General features: G+C 44.1%; 1 protein-coding gene across 2 annotated transcripts in view; it reads right to left on the bottom strand.

Moving 5' to 3' along the window:
* Window positions 1-711: 711 nt before the first annotated feature.
* The window catches only part of FAM78B (family with sequence similarity 78 member B), a 109,418-nt gene continuing 93,512 nt past the window's right edge, over window positions 712-16,617 (bottom strand). The window contains exon 2 of one of the 2 annotated variants that reach the window (XM_016931543.4): window positions 712-3,939. In XM_016931543.4, coding sequence (XP_016787032.1) covers window positions 3,885-3,939 — 55 coding nt within the window. In that variant the 3' untranslated portion in view covers window positions 712-3,884. Of the gene's footprint in view, window positions 3,940-13,277; window positions 14,028-16,617 lie in introns of those variants that run through there. The other variant, XM_009437004.4, reaches the window with a different exon arrangement.

The following is a 16,617-nucleotide window of genomic DNA, read 5'->3' as shown; positions in this document are numbered from 1 at the left end:
CAGGAAGAAATGGTAGTATGAAAGAGATGGAAGGGCAAACTTTATCCTCTGATTCTAGAATGTTCTCTTTCTCCCAATTTCACAGCACCGAATCATAGATGAGGAGAGTGCTATGTTCCGATATTTGTATCCCCCACAAATTCAAGTTGAAATCCTAACCCCCATGGTGATAGTATTAGGGGGTGGGGCTTTTGGGAGGTGATTAGGTCATGAAGACAGACCTCTTGTAAGAGAGGCCCAAGGAAGCTCATTTGTCCTTTGCATGATGTGAGGGCACAGCTGGAAGGTGCCAAGTACGAACTAGAAAGCAGGGCCTCCCCAGTCATCGAATCTGCCAGAGCCTTGATCGTGGACTTCTCAGCTTCCAGAACAGTGAGAAATACATTTCTGTTGTTTATAGGCCACCCAACTTAGGATATTTGGTTATAGCAGCCCCAAAAGACTAAGCCTAAAGCGTGTCATTAGGGAGAAGGGTGAGGATCCCTTTCTTCCCCTTACAGTTGTCCATGCTTTTTCCCATCTTAGAATTGTCTTTTGGACCAAATTTGATGGCAACATTATGCCTTAGCCTGCCAGAGCTTTCCTAGCTGGGCAGGATTCCTGCATCTGCCCTCTGTATGTTCCAGAGCTTGCTTGTTCCTGGGGCCATCCCCAGGTTTTGTAGAAAACCAGGCACTGCATCTTTGAGGACCAAATTAAAGAGAAAACATATTTTGTTGTTGTTGTTGAATACACACTGTATTTAACTTTTTTTAATCCCAGAGAAGTGAAATGCAACATCTGTTTGAGTTTATGTAACATCTGAAGACCGACAACTCAGAATTTCCTAATTAAAGTCATTTTTAAGGCACTCTGCAGAGCCAGCTTTCATTTCTTCCTTCATTGGGTTTTTCTCCAAACTGTAGCAGAATACCTGGTTTCTCTTTCTTCAAAGTGATACACACATGCTCATGCCTTAACCTGCTCTTCTGTCCTCCAGGACAACGAAACACAGCACAATTCCAAGGAGGAAATGGTAAAGGAAGGAAATACATGGTGTAGGGGAGCAGGGTAAGGAGACAGCAGAGAGGACACGTACAAGTAAATTAACTGATATAGTCGGTCATAGCTGAAAAGATAAAGAGCAGAAGGGAAATTGAACAGGGTGGGGTGGGCCAGATGGCTGGCAGCCGGTGAAAAAATAGGCTACGTTTCCCAGTGAGATCTAAATTAATTTAGCTAGTTCCCTGTTTTGTTTTTGTTTTTTGTTGGGTTTTTTTTCTCATTTTTAAAGATAGGGCCAATGCAAGGGAGGTATCTCAAAATTATGGAGGGTATAATGTAGGTAAGTGTGCTTGCTTGTGCTCATGCACTTATGAAGGGCTGCGCTTACAGACAGGTATGACTCGGGGGCTCTAAAATGCCCTCCTGATATAAAAGAATCTCCCTTACTGGCCCACTTCTGTGCCTGAAATTCCCACCACTACAGCCACTCTTTCTGATTAAGGCATTATCTGTAGCCCCTATTAAAACGTAAATGTCACCTGGGAAGGGTAACACTCGACTCTTTAGCACCCACTGACTGAACTGTCACCTATCAGAGAGTAGGACCCTGAGAGATGGGACATAGGGCAGGGACATTTGGACTGATGGGGAAAGAAGGCTTGGTGGTATGGGACGCTGGAGAGGGAATGGCTGGGCAGCTGAGGGGAGTGTGTGAAACAATGCTTGCCCCGGGAAATTACTTAGATGGAGGAGATGGGATGGCAAAATGAACTTACCCACATCACAGGTTTCCCTAGGCTTTCTGTGTATGTGTGTGTGTGTGTGTGTAGTGTGTCTAACAGTTTGTATATATTATACGTTCTATGTATATAGCTGATATGGAGTTCACTGGGGCCCATGATGAACATAATACAGTGAAACTCCATCAAGTGAAAGATAACGAAAGCCCTCAACTGTTTTCATGTAAAATGTAATCACATGTAAAGTGAAGCCTGGCATCTCTATAGATCTAGATGGTTTGTATGTAGACAGTGTGTGCACATGTACGTGTACACGCACTCACACACACATTTACTCATACCCAGCAGTGGAGATCTTGTAGATGTGAAGGGTGAGATGCCTCTTCTCAGCCATCTAGGATTTGAATGCACAGTAGCTGCTGCATTGTGGATCCAAATCCTAGATGGCTGAGGAGGTTCGTTGTTGGAAAAAGGACTTGCTGGGGGAGCACTGTGACCCCTTTCTCTGTTAACAGTAGATCCTCATTCAACTCAGGTGGCTCTGCAGAAATGGCCAAGGCTTGGGTTATAAGACTTACATGGGCCATACCATCAAGACTGGGGCTTGGAGACAGAAATGTTGCCAAAGTGCCCTTTAAACTTTTGGAGTTTGGGAACCTGGAGAAGGTGCAGGTGAACAGAGAATCTTGCAGAGAGTAGGTTTCTGCTCCTAGAAAAGCTGGAAATTGTTTGGGAGCAGCCCCCAGGCTGGATGCAGGAACCAGCCTCAGAGTACCACTCATGGGACCTGCCCCCTCTCCAGGGATCTGCTATGGTTGGCTGAGCTGATGGGGAAGGTGCAGAGAGGAGAAGGGGCTGGAGGAACGAGAAGAGGACTCCAGAGAAAGCTTGGGAAGTAGAGATGAAAGAATCTGGGTGGGGAGGGGCAAGGGAGAGGTGATACTAGAACTTTCCAACCCTATTTTCACATTAGAGTCATCTGGGTAACTTAAAAAACTCCGATGCCCAGGATCTACCCTTCGATGCTATAATTGGTTTGGGCAGGGGACCAGGCATGGATATTTTTTAAGCTCCTCAGATGATTCTAACGTGCATCTGATGTTAGAATACTACATCAGAGCAGAATGAGAAGTTTTGTTCTGCACTGTTAGGCTGAAGATGGCTGGTCAATCCCCACCTGAGTAAAGGAGAATGAGAGGACTGGTGCAAGGTGGTTGGGGTGGAGGCCGGATTCTGAGGGCTATCTAGACAGTCAAGCCTCTGCTGATTTGTGTGACTTTACAGCCTTGTTAGCTGGTGATTTCTAATCCCATGTCTGGTTGAAAATGTGGCTGAGGTGGAGGTGTTTGGGCGTAAGGAGAAAAATTTCCCTCTCTATTCTGAAGCTTCAAAGAGAAATAATTCACTGTGCTCTATGGGCCCAGGAAGACAAATTCTGGGGCTGATGCTTAAAAAATGGAAATGGATTTTGTGTTGTATAATAAATATAAATAAATACATCAGTAAGCAAGCCAATAAATAAACCAATAAATAAACCAATGCACACCATTTTTTCCCTCTTAAGGTGGTTTTCCCCTCACCCCATTGATCCTGGTGACTTACACTCTGCCCCTGGTCACCTGAAGGCACCCAGCCTGGCTGTGGAAGGGGGAACAAGATGACTGCCTTGGCTCTGGCTCTCCAAGGATCAGAGAACACAGAGAAACCTAGAGAGGCCACCCACATGGAGAAGGAGGAGGAAGGGAGATACAAATCCCCCGTTTCCCACCCAAAAGCATAGGGAGGGAAGGCAGGGTTTGGGAACCAAGGCTGGGCCACATTAGGTATTTAAAGTCCAGGCTGACCAGCTCTTCATCCCTAGGAGGCTTCACTTTGAGGGTTGGGGAAAGGACTTGGGATCTGAATGAACCCCATCTTTCCACACACAAAAAGATACAGCAGGCACAACTCTCACTTCAACACAGCTCCCCATGGGCTAAGCAGGCAGCCCAGTCAGCCCAGGGCAAGTGCCACATGGCTCGTGGAGGGTGGGTAGGAGGGACTGGTCACGGGACGGGAGGAAGGCGAGGAGGTAGGCAGGATGGCACACATTTTAATGGGAAATCAGCTGTCCAGGGATTCAGCTTCTGGAGCCGCCAGCCATTGCTCACTTCCTCCTTCTCAGTCTCTGCCATGTGGTTGTGCTTGCTGGGCTTTCCTTGTCCTACTAGGAGACCTGTATGTGGACATGGAAACATGTAAATAAAGCGGGCATTAAGACAGTGATCAAAGAAATGTCATTCCCTAAAAGCAGATGGTCATGATCTGGGCTCCATTAATAGATTTCAAGGGGAGATGACCCTGAAATTTTACAAAAAATTTTTGGTATTTATTTTCATATGCACTTCTCTATAAAGAGAATATATAACTTTCATATGGTTATTTTAAAAAGATTAAAAACTAAAATAATATTAAAGGTTTACAGGTCATTTATATGTGTAACCCATTAGCAAGTCACCAGGCAATCCTCAGAAATGGGGGGGAAGTTGAGACCCCCAATGGCATTGTTTTTTAGCATCCAAAGCACAAAGGGACTTGCAAGAATCACTGAGTGACCAGAGCTCTGTAGCTCACCCAACATTCCTGTGCAAGGGGGTCACACCACGACTGAGCTAAAACTTACTGTTTTATTCCAGAGTCCAAATCACATGAGATAAAACTTACTTCTTGAATATGCAACATTAGAGAAAACTGAAGTTATTCAGTTATTCAACCTGAAGTTCTCATGTAATAGTTGTGGCCATAACAAAGTGGGTGAACTAAAGTTTTAAAATTAGAAAAAAGCAGTCTTGAACATATGAAGAGAGTTGCTCTAGGGTAAAGCCAAGCATCAGGCATCCTTCTCTTTTTTTTTCTTGATCATTCTTCTGTTTGGTATCTTTGAATTTTTGATATGCTCTGTCTGCTTACAGGGATGTACTGCTATAATGACACAAATTTTATGATTATAAATTAATCAACATGTTGCCTTTTCAGATTGTATGCATGGTTTCAATTTTAGGAGAAAACCAAATTTCAATTCTTAGGTAGATGGTAAAAAAAACTTGTTCCAATTGTTTGAAGTCAGTAGACAACGCCATTACATATATAATTGGGGACTTAACAGCCTAGAAGACAATGCACCATTACATATATAATTGGGGACGTAACAGCCTAGAAGCCATTCTAGAAAGTGTTCCTCTGCATTCCCTGTGCTGTGGAATAGCTGCCATGCTCTTTGGTGCCACTTCCCCTTCCTGCAATAATGAGATTGGTTAGAACTGGTCAGAGGCACTGACTGTGCTAGGCTTTGCCAGCCCTCAATACCTTGTGTGACATAGAATGACAGACACAGCAGGGATAGAGGGGAATGAGTGGGGCACAATGTGGTTGCACTTGTGCAGAGGCCTTGAGACACCCTGAGTCTGCCTGCTGCTCCTGGACCATACTGGAGAGATGCCTGTGTGCCAGTCACATCACCACAATGACTGCTTTATGTCATCATTATTTCACTATATTATTTCTGTTATATTTATTATACAATAAGGGTGTCTCTGGGTGAGGAAAATTTTTCTCCAGAAAATATTTTAAATGCACGTTTGGATTCTATCAGTTTTCTCTAAGGCAAGGCACGAAGGCTCAGAGCTCTCCATCAAATGTGCTCTCACAAGCCTAAAAACTTTGAGGGTGAATATGGCACTGAGATTGGCCTTCTTCCCATTTCACAGATGGAAAAGTGAAGATCCCAAAGATGGCCTGCATCAGACCACCATCAAGCCAAAATCAGGCCTCAGGGGTCTCAGGTCTTCTGGTCCATGAGACCACCCTGTGCCAATGAACACTGCATTTGATACAGAAAGCAGGCTTGGAAAGATCTAATTCTACTGAAGAGAAAAAGACAGGATCATGTCAAGCTGCAGAAGGTTTGGAATCCAACTGAGTTTAAAGCTGCTTATTCTTTCACAGCAAATGCCGTATTTCCCTTCTGATGAACGTGCCTGAAGAAGGCGTTTTCCTTTGTTTGATTTTGTGAGTGGCTCCTGGGAACAGATGCTTTCTTGCTATTTCAGAAGACTTAGGAAATTTTTCAGGTGAGACAGATGAGTCTTTAGTTCCCTGATGTGTGTGCATGTGCGTGTACAAAGAAATGGGTGGCGTAGCCTCTCAGTCCCTGCTCATCTGATATGCATGTGCAGCATCTTTCTTTCTTTCCTGATTAGAAGTAATAGCTTTCCATAGTTTCTGGTACGTGAGGGAGTGAAGTGGGAAATAATTTAATTGGCTGTCTTGCTTTCAAAGCCCAGTTTAATGAAATAGTTCTCAGCCTGAAGTGCATGTATTATCTTTCCTGTTATTTTTCCAATTAACATTTCATTGGATCACGTCTGTGTGGAATATTCTAATTGAAGGGCAGGGTGAAGGGACAAGAGCAGATGGAGAGATAACCAGCTGTTTCTTTCATCCCCAGTGTCTGTGCACATACTGACGTGGCTGTAGGTTTTTCCTAGCGCCTTTCCTTCAAAGGGCTCAAAGTGCTCGAGAGAAGTCCTTCCCTGTCAACCTCACCCATCCTCATGGAGCCCCTGGGCCAGGAAGGCAATATCTCCTTACAGGCACACTGGCTGATGCACTGGATAGAGAGAACTAAGCAGCCATTTCCCCAGGTTCTGGGCTCCCTTCTGATGGATGAGCCCAAGGGGGAAAATGGGCAGCTCCCAAAACTTCCTGTTGGCATTGTCTCCCTGATGGCAGGACTCTGTTTAGCCTGACACATAGAAGACACTCACTACAGACTTGTTGACAGAACAAGTATTCAGAGGGATACCACAACATCCTCCCTGCTTGATCTTCTTGTGAAGAGAGGAGTGAGTTGGAGGTGGGCATGAAGCAGGGCTGGGACTAGGGGAGGCAAGCCAGGTGCCTAGGATAAACACTGAAGGAGGCTCGCTTGCACAAGGGCAGGTGGGTACAGCATCCAGTATTTAAGAAGGGACTTACTCCCAGGCCTGTGCATGGCCTGACAGTGAGTGCCTTCTTAAACACCGGATCTTATGAGACCAGCCTGGACAATATAGCAAGACTCCAGCTCTGTGAAAAAATAATAATAAAATAAAAATATTCTGGATCCTAGTGCCTGCTTGGCTCACCCAGTCCCAGGACTGGCATGAAGCAAACAATCTCTCCTCCTTTATATTTCCTCTCTGTTCCTAGTAATGCTGGCCCTAGGCTCAGCGATCTCACTATCCAAATACTTCATGGCACTGGCTGTATTCCTCATAGTCCCCAGTAAGGTCCATGTGGCATTGGGTTGTGCTCTGTGTCTCTGGCCTCTCCCATCATTGCTGTAATTCTAATGTGTTTTCCCTTCTCCCGGGCATTTCTGACCCAGCACTCAGCTGTTTTGAGGATCAACCTGTTTTCTGGGTTAGCCAAGGACATATGTGGGCCTGGAGGCAGAGGATGGGCTCCTATGCTTGGCCACATGGCTTGCTGCCCAGAGGCCCGGCTTCACATTTGTCCTGGTGAGAAGAGCTGGTTAGGTTCTCTTAGGGGCCATTCCCAGGCCCAGCTGGGAGAGGCACAGTTTGGGGTATGGGGACAGGGAGCCCTTGGGAAGCAGCCCTGAGGTGAACTGTGTGGCTGGTCCATGTAGGGCCATGGGGAATGGGGCTGTCTCGGGCAGGTGCAGAGAGAAGCCATCATCATATATGCCTCCAGTGTGGTGAGACAGCCTGGGGACTGTAGGGTACAAAAGTTATTTCTTCATTTTATTTGCACCCACACGGCCAAATCTGAAATAACACCGTTAAACTGTGGGGTCCCAGCCAAGATCTGGGACATCAAAAACTGTGTAGAGACCCATATAAAACTTTGAATATATATATATTTTCCTCTGAATCTCTTGTCTGAGACCATAACAGGAAAAATGCAGCTGTTCCTGGCTGGCTTCTCTAGGTTTAAACTAGGCAAATTGGGCTGGGATTTCAAGTCTGGCCTAGACTTGACATTCCAGCCTCCTTTCCTTTCCAAAAGGCCGCTTGGAGTTCCAGCTACACATTCTTTCTAGAGCTGCTTCCTGGAGTGCTATGCAAAAATCTTTCTTTCCTTGACCACCAGGGTTCACGCCTCCCTGAACAAACAAGGTGGCTGGGGGAAATGGGACCCACTCTCCGCAGGGGCCAGCCCTCACTTGGCAGTAAGAGTGAGTTCTCCTGAGATGGTTTTGGGCTTCCAAGTAGATGAGGCCAGAGGGCCTGCCATCAGCTTCAGGCCCTGTGATTCTACTCAAGTCACAATATCTTACATGAGGCAGCACATTAGGCAATTTGGACTATTTTCAGACACTGTCCTACTTTGTCTTTCTGATCGTGATGTTGGGTGGGCTGTATTAATATCTCAGGTAACAGAGAAGGAAACCAAGTCTCAGAAAAGTTAAATGATTTGTTCAAGTCCAGCTACCAGCAGGACCTCCAAGATCTCAAGTAATGCTGATGTCCCAGGTTCTGGCCTTCTACCTCAGAGCACCCAAGTGGGCCTCCCTTCTAATGTGGGATAGGAGAGAAACCACTTGAAGGCACAGCCTGGGCCACCTGAACCCTGACTCCTCAGTGGAGCTTATTCTGTCTGGTTAAAGTGCATCCAGAGATCAATTAGGGCACTCTTTGCTAGTCAGCCCTGCCTGAGAAACAGTAGTGGCTGGACAAGTGGAGGAGGGTGCCTGCATTTAACCAGGGAGAGAATGTTCTGTGACAATGGAGTAAAGGTCTGGGGTAAAAATATCTGTGTGCAGAGGGCTCAAGTTCTTAGTGCACCACTAATTTAGTGTGACCTTGGACAAGTCACTTGAGCTTTCTGCTTCAAACTCCTCATAAAGTGGTGATATAATGCCAAAATATTACAGGATTGTTGAGGATAAAATGGCAAAATATTTGTGTCTGTACTATGTAAACTGTAACATACTAATCAGATGGGTGTTGTTACTATTAATAACAACGACAGATCAGGCCAATACTAAGACTTTCCATCTTGAACAGAGATGCCTCTCGTTCTACACAAAGGAAATGAAAAACTCTTTATAAACTGTAAAGCACTTATACATAAAGGGAATTTTAGGACCCTAAGGTTGGTGATGGGCTCTGTCATGGGCAGGTGCACCGCTGACCTGGGTGGGGATGACACTCCATCTCCCCAGATGCCTTCCTGTCATCTGGCAACTCTTCTGATGGCCTTCCATAGGCAGATGTCCTACCAGGGAAACTGGAACCAGATGTACTCAAGATCTCAAAAGAAATTAATAGCAATAAGACTCTGGGGTAAAAATATCTGTGTGCACAGAGCTTGCTCACTCAGCTCCCTTTCTATCTAAGGATCATTTAGGCTTAATTATAGAGTTCAGACATTCATTGGGTTTTTGATTAATTTTCTTTTCAGTTTGAAGAGTATGTGAGTGTGGTAGGTCTCTGTATGTGTGTGTGTTTACATCTTTCTTTGCAACTCAGTTGGGAGCTGGCTCTTGCAATGTTTAATTGTGCCCTCAGTTCTAACAAGCACGTTCAATGTGCTAACCAGGGCTTGGAAAGCCATTGTTTCCACTGCTCACACCCCAAAGGCTGCTCCTGCCATGTTGAGGGACGGCGGGTGGCAGGGCCTTGTTCAGCTGGGACCTCAGTTGCAGGATGCATGCTTTCCTTCCCCTTTTTGGCCTTGTGGTGCTTAAGGGATTCTGAGGCCAGGAGAGCAGATTTCCTACTCCAATTACTAAGTACTCCGCTAAGAGCTGCTGAGTGACAGCTAGCTCACCCATACTGCAGCCCCTGTCAGGCATTATATTCTGGGATAACCTCCCAAAGGGTTTCTTTGCATAAGAAAGCAGTGTTTGTTCTCCTATGTTTAGTATGTCCATTTAATAGATTGGGAGAGACTACATGACAGTGTAGATGAAAGGGACTAGCTTTCTCCTTTCCTTCCTTTTCTTTTGTGCCCTCTAGGCAGGGATGAACAGGAGAGGCAGAACAGGATAGTGGAAGGGCATGGAAGTTGGAGCCAAAAGGCCCCATTTCAATCCTGGCTCCTGACATTTTGTTTGTGTACTCATGGATATGCCACTTAACCTCTTTGGTCTCAATTTATTATCTGAAAATGGGGATAATAATACTCATCAGTATTACACTCATAAGACTGGGGATGAGAAAATGCATGTGGAAGGCTTTTGTAAAAATACTCTATAAATCATAGTTCTTTTATTTTACTGATCAGAATTGCTGCTTAGTACATGCTTTTGACCTATGAGATATCATTCCAGCACCAGGAAACAGGGAGTTGTAAAAAGGTCCACAGAATGGGAGGTGGGTAGGGGACTAGTCTCCAACCCTCTCATGTGCCCCCATCTCATGTGAGATGAGATTCGGGAGATGTGCTTGGCTCTTCAGTTGGCTAGGTATGTGAGCTACAGCAATGACCCAGGAATGTAAACTGCATGCAGCGAAGGGCCCATATTAAGGGTTCAACCTCAAAACAGCTGTCACAGATAAAGGGAATCTGGAACATTCAAATTTTCTTTTACATAATAGTAACAAGGATTTCCTCTTGTTCTTTAAAGGACGGATCCAATTGTCTCTAGTTTTAGACTCATTGGTTTGTGGGTGAATGGATTAGGGATGATGATAATGTTTTGGTTGGAGACAAGAGGCTGTGAGTTCTAGCTAAGTGTGACCATGTTGTGGATGAAATTTGGGAGACGGGGCCTTCTCTTGGCTCTTCGGCTGGCTAGGTATACCATTCTGAATAGATGACCTAATTTAACGAGGCCTCAATTTCCTTTGGGATCATGGCGTAAAAGATCTCAAAGGACCTGATTAAGAAAACTTAAGACCTGATGAAATGCTTTTTCCTACGTAATTCAAAACTCTAGTGCCACCAAGAAGCCATGTGTTGTGTGTGTGTCTAAGTCCTGAGACCACCCAACTAAAACTTAATCAAGGCACTAAATGAGCCCCTTTAAACTGATGGCATCTGGCATCAGGCCCAGGCACTTTGAGGGGAAGGAGGGCTGGATGGGAGGGCAGAGGTGGCCTCAACAGAGATTTCAAGGTTAATTCTCTCTTGTACAAGAGACTTTCATTTGGCAATATCCTGACTAAGCTGAAAGATAATGATCCACAAATCACAGGAAGAAAAGGGGTCATTTCCTTGTAAAACAACAGTAACTTGAAAATAATTGGCTAAAGGGCAATAGAGCATTCTGCCAGGCTGACTTCAGAGCTGAGACACCCAACTGTAGAGTTCACAATGGTACCAATAACAATAATCACAATGTATACGGTGCTTTTAACTTTCATAAGCACTTTCCCATTTTTTTCATTTTGTCATTATACAACTTCCCAGAAAACTGCTGTGGGGGTAATTTCTTTTAAAACTCTGAAAAACTGTGATTTTTCATGGGAAACAAGTCTAGCTAAGTATGCTACACCTTGCTTTAGATATATAGATATGCTTCTGAAAAAGTTATTTGTAAATATACTTGTGTAAGTCGTATCTTATTTTATGCACTAGGGGAATTTGCAAACATAAATCTTGTATAGCATTTTGTAATGTAAATTCTAATTAATCTGTTGTTTGTTACAACTTTGGAGTTTAAAATACCAGGTTTTCTTAAAGTGGGGCCACATGGATTAGATTCTAGGGTCAGTATCCACTCCCCAGGATCCCATAGGGGTGGAGTCTAATTCAGTCTGGGGGAGAGAGTGCTGCCTGTGGTGTCAGCATGGAAAATAAGCTGCTTTGTACTTTAGCCATGGAGCTCTCTGGGGCTGCCTTTCCCAAATAAAACAAGGAAACATGGGAAGGGACAGAGAATTCCAAACATAACAGCTGAATTATTTCTAAATGAATGTCTCCAGGTCCTCTGTGAGCCACTGATCTATTATTAATGTGTTGTTATAAATAACTTGCCATCAATAACTAATCTATAACAGAGTAGTTGATGGTTGGGGTGTGAGGTTAACACTACATAATTTGGAGTAGATCTGTTAGCACTCTTACGTAAGTAAGTACCATCCCCTGGGACTAGAATCTGAAATAAATTAGACTAAATTGAATTTTTAATAAAAGTAATAAACCCTCCTGCTTTTTATTCTCTATCCACAAACTCTAGTAGAAGACAGCTCTTTGGAGCCAACCATGAGATTGTAAAACTGCTTTGAACTTCAACTTTCTCCCTCTGAAATTAAGCTAGCAGTGTCTACTTATTAAATCCACAATGACAATGTGAAAGTTTTATAGTTAGTTTGCATGGAAGGGGGTGGTGAACAAACAAATATATATACAACCATATATATGGTTGAATTATTGAGAATAAAGGGAAAAGCTCTTTTTTTGAGGTGGGGGAGGAAGGGTGATTCAAGCTAGAACTGCAAAAATCCTCATTTAAAGACTGGAAACCCTCAAAAAGAAGTTGTATATTGGCCTGACTAAAGGAAAACTGACCTCTCATCTTTACTGGTTAAATCTTAGCAATACAGGCTTGCTTAACATGAGTAGCTTAGATTTTCTTTAAAGAGCTCTAAAGTTAAGCCTTAGGAAGTAGTTTCTCACAAATGTTCAAGTTTGAGTTTCTGTGAAATAGAGCTAAAATAAATATATATAAAAATATACAGCGTATGTACATAGAAAGGCTACAGGTAGATATGTAGGCACTGGTGGCAAATATGCTAGTAATTATGCTATATGCATCCTTCATGTGTGCATGCATGCATGTGTGTGTGTGTCTCTATGCATACATGTGTCCATTCTATATGTTCAGATCATTCAGAAACTCAAAAGAAACAGAATGAAAATGCTGTTCTTACTTGCTGAAATGTTCTTGAACCTTACATGGATTCATGGCTTATAACTTTTTAAATATAAATTTAGGGCTAATCATGGGAACAGAATAAGCAGCTGTAAACAAAATCAAGTTAGGATTTCACTAAAACATGGACAGGGCCCCAAATATCATAACTACTGCAGAATATGGGAATTACAAAGCCAAATACTGTCATTAAAAATACTCTGAATAAGCAATCTTTTTGGAAAGAGGTGGGTAGACGGAACTAATGAAGTGTTTCCGTTAGTTCACATCAGCACCCTGGACAGTTCCAAGGAGGCTTTCTCCCTCAGAAAGGAGCAAATATCAGTATTTGTCTAGTTTTCTAAGCATTCATTCCATTGAGTGTGTCGATCTGATTATCAACTAATAAATGCAGAAGTATTAATGTGTCATAAAACCTTATTCTTTCCTCTCCCCATCACCCATTCTTTCACCACCCATTTCCCCAGCACCCTCCAGTCAGACAGCAGGAGTCTGTCTTACGACCACCTGGTGTGGATGTTTTCACTCCTACTTCTAATTGGTTGGGAAGCAGCATTTGCCACAGGCACTGTTTAATTTCGTTTCCATCTCCTGCATCTCACAGGAAAGAAATGGTCAATAGTTCAGATAAAAGAATCATCCTGGTCAGCTCCAAAATATGGCTACTTGCATGGTAATCACAGCAAGTCTGTCAAATCAGTGATTTCTTTATTCCTAAGAGGAAGGGATTTTTCCTAAGGATTATGGTTCTACCACCCAAGGAGCAGCCCTACTCTTCAAAAGTGGCTGCAAAGGCTGGCAAACCAAGAGGTCTGCTTTGGCTCAGAAACTCTGTTTGGCTCCTGCCACCCCTGGCACCCTCACTGCATGTCTCAGAGGCGTGTGATCCACACACAGTCAGGCCAGTCTGCTTCTACTTAGGAGGGATCACAACCAGAGGTGGCCCCCGCTTGGGCCTCCACATGAGGACCTGGGCATCATTGGCATTGGGTTTCACTAGTGCATTAGGGGGGATGGGTTCCATCCGGCTCAGGATCCGGGGCTGCTCCTGCTGAGTCCTGCCCACCAGCCGGGCCCGCTGCCCCAAGAGCTGAAGAGGGTCCACTTCAATGTCCACCCTCATCCTCCACTTGATGGTCTGCAGAATGATCTTCTCCTTTGTGGTGGTGTTCATGGCCACCAGCCAGGTCGTGAAACTTTGGTCTCTCTTGATTCTTGTGAGCAGTGGCACATTGCTGTCGCTCACAGGCACTGCCCATGTCACACTGGGGTAGAAGTTGTCATTCATGCTGACGGAGAACCTGGAGATCTTGTTGGTGGGGCCAACCAGGGTCACAGTTTCTGTGGTGTTCCCGTACCAAGGGTAGCTCACCCCATCTGAGTCACTGATGGCTTTTACTCTCCCTTCCCTCAAGTCAGGCAGTTCCCAGCTTGACCTGGCAAAGCAGAAGACATGCACAAGAAAAGAAGAGGCTGAATGAATTTTTCAAAAGCTGGAGAGGTGCTCACTGCTTACTAACATAGTCAACTTGGGCAAAATGGGAAGTTCACAGGGGGAATTCAGGGCAAAAAGTTCTATGCTGTGCTGTTTCAGGATTAAATGAGAACAAACCAAAATAAAAATAACAAAGCCATGCCAAAACAAGTTAAATACAACCATGGCTGACCCAATTGAGAACAGGAAGCTCAAAAAGGCAGTTGTGAGACCACAAAGAGACATCGACTAGTTAGATGATGGTAATCAGCAGTTTAGAGGAATTCCATTACAAGAACCACTTTCTTGGAAATATGAATGTGAATAAGGTTTGCTTTTTGGGAAGAAATGATGGTTGAAATTCGATGTACTTGGAAGGCAGTATCTGGTGGAAAGAAGGGCAAAAGGAGGCAAAGTTAAAGGTTATATTAATTTCTTAGGAAATCATAGTAATAGAATTTCTACTTAACAAAGGGGTTGTTTAAATTCTAGGCATCAGCCAATTCATCACTTAGGCATAGAAAATCATAACATGAGAAAATCATGGTCATCTTCTGGAAACCATCTGAATGTGAAAGTTGTTCTACAGGCTGGCATACACTCTAATGCACTGCTCTCCCATTGCCTTCCAGTCCAGCCTGGAAGCCTCACAGCTTAGTTTGGCAAACTTGCCATTCTGGCACCTACCTACTCCTCCTGGCTGTCTCTGACCTTGTACAGGAGGAGGAGGAGGAGGAACCAGTGTCTCTACCCCCTGCTGTAGACTGTTGCTAATAATAATTGCTGATACTTGAGTATTACTCTATTACAACCATTGTGCTAAGTACATTATCTCAGTCAATATTCAAAATACTCCACAAGATAAATAAATTTTTATTTCCATTTTACACACGAGGGGATGAAGGCTTAAAGATGTTAAGGTACATGACAAAGGTCCTAAAGATTGCAAGAGGTGAAGCTGAGAGTTGTCCGACTTCAAAGTCCCTGGTTTTGGCCACTGTATCATACTGCCTCCCAAAGTACCCTTACACAGCGCTGGAGGAAGTTAGAGTGGAGAGGACTCAGGCTGTCTAATGAGTTAGCAGCTCCAAGACCAGTCATGGAGAACTGGACTGGACCCCAATAAGGGCAGAAGTCTAGTCAGCAGAGTGTTGATGCATTCTCCATATTTTCGCTCCGGGTACCAGGGATGATGCTTGGTAATAATGCACTAGAATTTAATAATTAAAGAAACGAGACTGCTTTATTCATCAGCTAAGAGGCAGTGGTCTTCTTTGACATAAAGTTCTTCCTCCTATGAAGTGACAGAAGATCCTGCAGGGTTTTATACAAGTTGTCTTAAAGGGAATTGCACTGTCAAGCTAGTGCTGATTAACATCTCAGCACCCTTACTGTCACATGGGGACATGGAGACACTAACCACTGCCTCCTACTGACCCCCCACAGTACCTCCTAGGCCAGTCAGCCCCGGCCTGAAGTGAAGGGAGGGCTTGGCTGCCTGGGGAGGAGGTGACCCCACAGCTGCAAGAGCCTTTTTTCTTGTCATGTCCTTGGTAACTGCTGGGAATAGCTGCAGTGTATCATGGTTGGCAGACACTAAGTAAGGAATTGACCTGATGCAGAAAGTCAGAGAGAGCTCATTTTGCTACATATGCTTTTGCAGCTGGGGGGTAGTAGCTCCCAGGTAATTCTATGCCATTTCTTACTGTACAAAAGGGAGTACATGTTCTTTGAGTGGGTCAGAGGTTGTGCAGAGACCCAATCTGCTCATTGGGTTCATGAAATAACCATACTGGAGTCGGTTTCATGCCACCAAGCAAAGGGCTAAGACAATTCTTCAGTCACAATACATCTATTTTCTGTGTTGCCTAAATCTTGTTTTACATTTTGGTTGTGACCAGTCCTTGCTGGCCTTTGAGTTCCTTCTTAGAATTGGAGGGCAGGTATTCCCAGCAGTGGCAGACTGTTCTTGCTCTCCCCCGCTACACACTGGGCTTACTGTGGCATATTGCCTGGGGAATTTGGTTTTGAGTGGATGTACTTTTTATTCTGTTACAACATAGTCCTTTTCAGGCTATCTTGCTTTGTCTATAGAGTCTTTATAGTTCTCATATTTTTGCCTCCCATCTTCCTGCCCAGAGCTGTGTGAGCAGAAACTTGGGCCCAGGGTCTGCAAGTCAGCCTTGTAAGACAAATCATAAAACTTAGTTTGGTCCTAGGTTTTTTGAAAAACAACAACAACAACAACAAAAAAGAGATAATACAATAAAGACACACTCTTGTGGCTATCTCAGGAGGGAAGGAAAATACCCTTTTCTTGGAGGAGTTTCTGGAACAGAGAAATACAACAGGCTTCTTAATCATCACATCAGAACAAACACATCTGGCCACATGTAGTCATTGGGAATAGTGACATTGGAGGTTACACTTTAGTTCCATCCACACTGTTGTTACTTCTGCAACTGTGCTTTTGGGAATTTCTCAGGTCAGAGGCATGTTCTCTTCCATAGCCCTAGGGAATTAGGACTACATCATTAAGGGATGGTTTGATT

Source organism: Pan troglodytes, chromosome 1 (assembly GCF_028858775.2).
Source record: "Pan troglodytes isolate AG18354 chromosome 1, NHGRI_mPanTro3-v2.0_pri, whole genome shotgun sequence".
Taxonomy (NCBI): domain Eukaryota; kingdom Metazoa; phylum Chordata; class Mammalia; order Primates; family Hominidae; genus Pan; species Pan troglodytes.
This window is presented reverse-complemented; position numbering and strand designations above follow the sequence as displayed.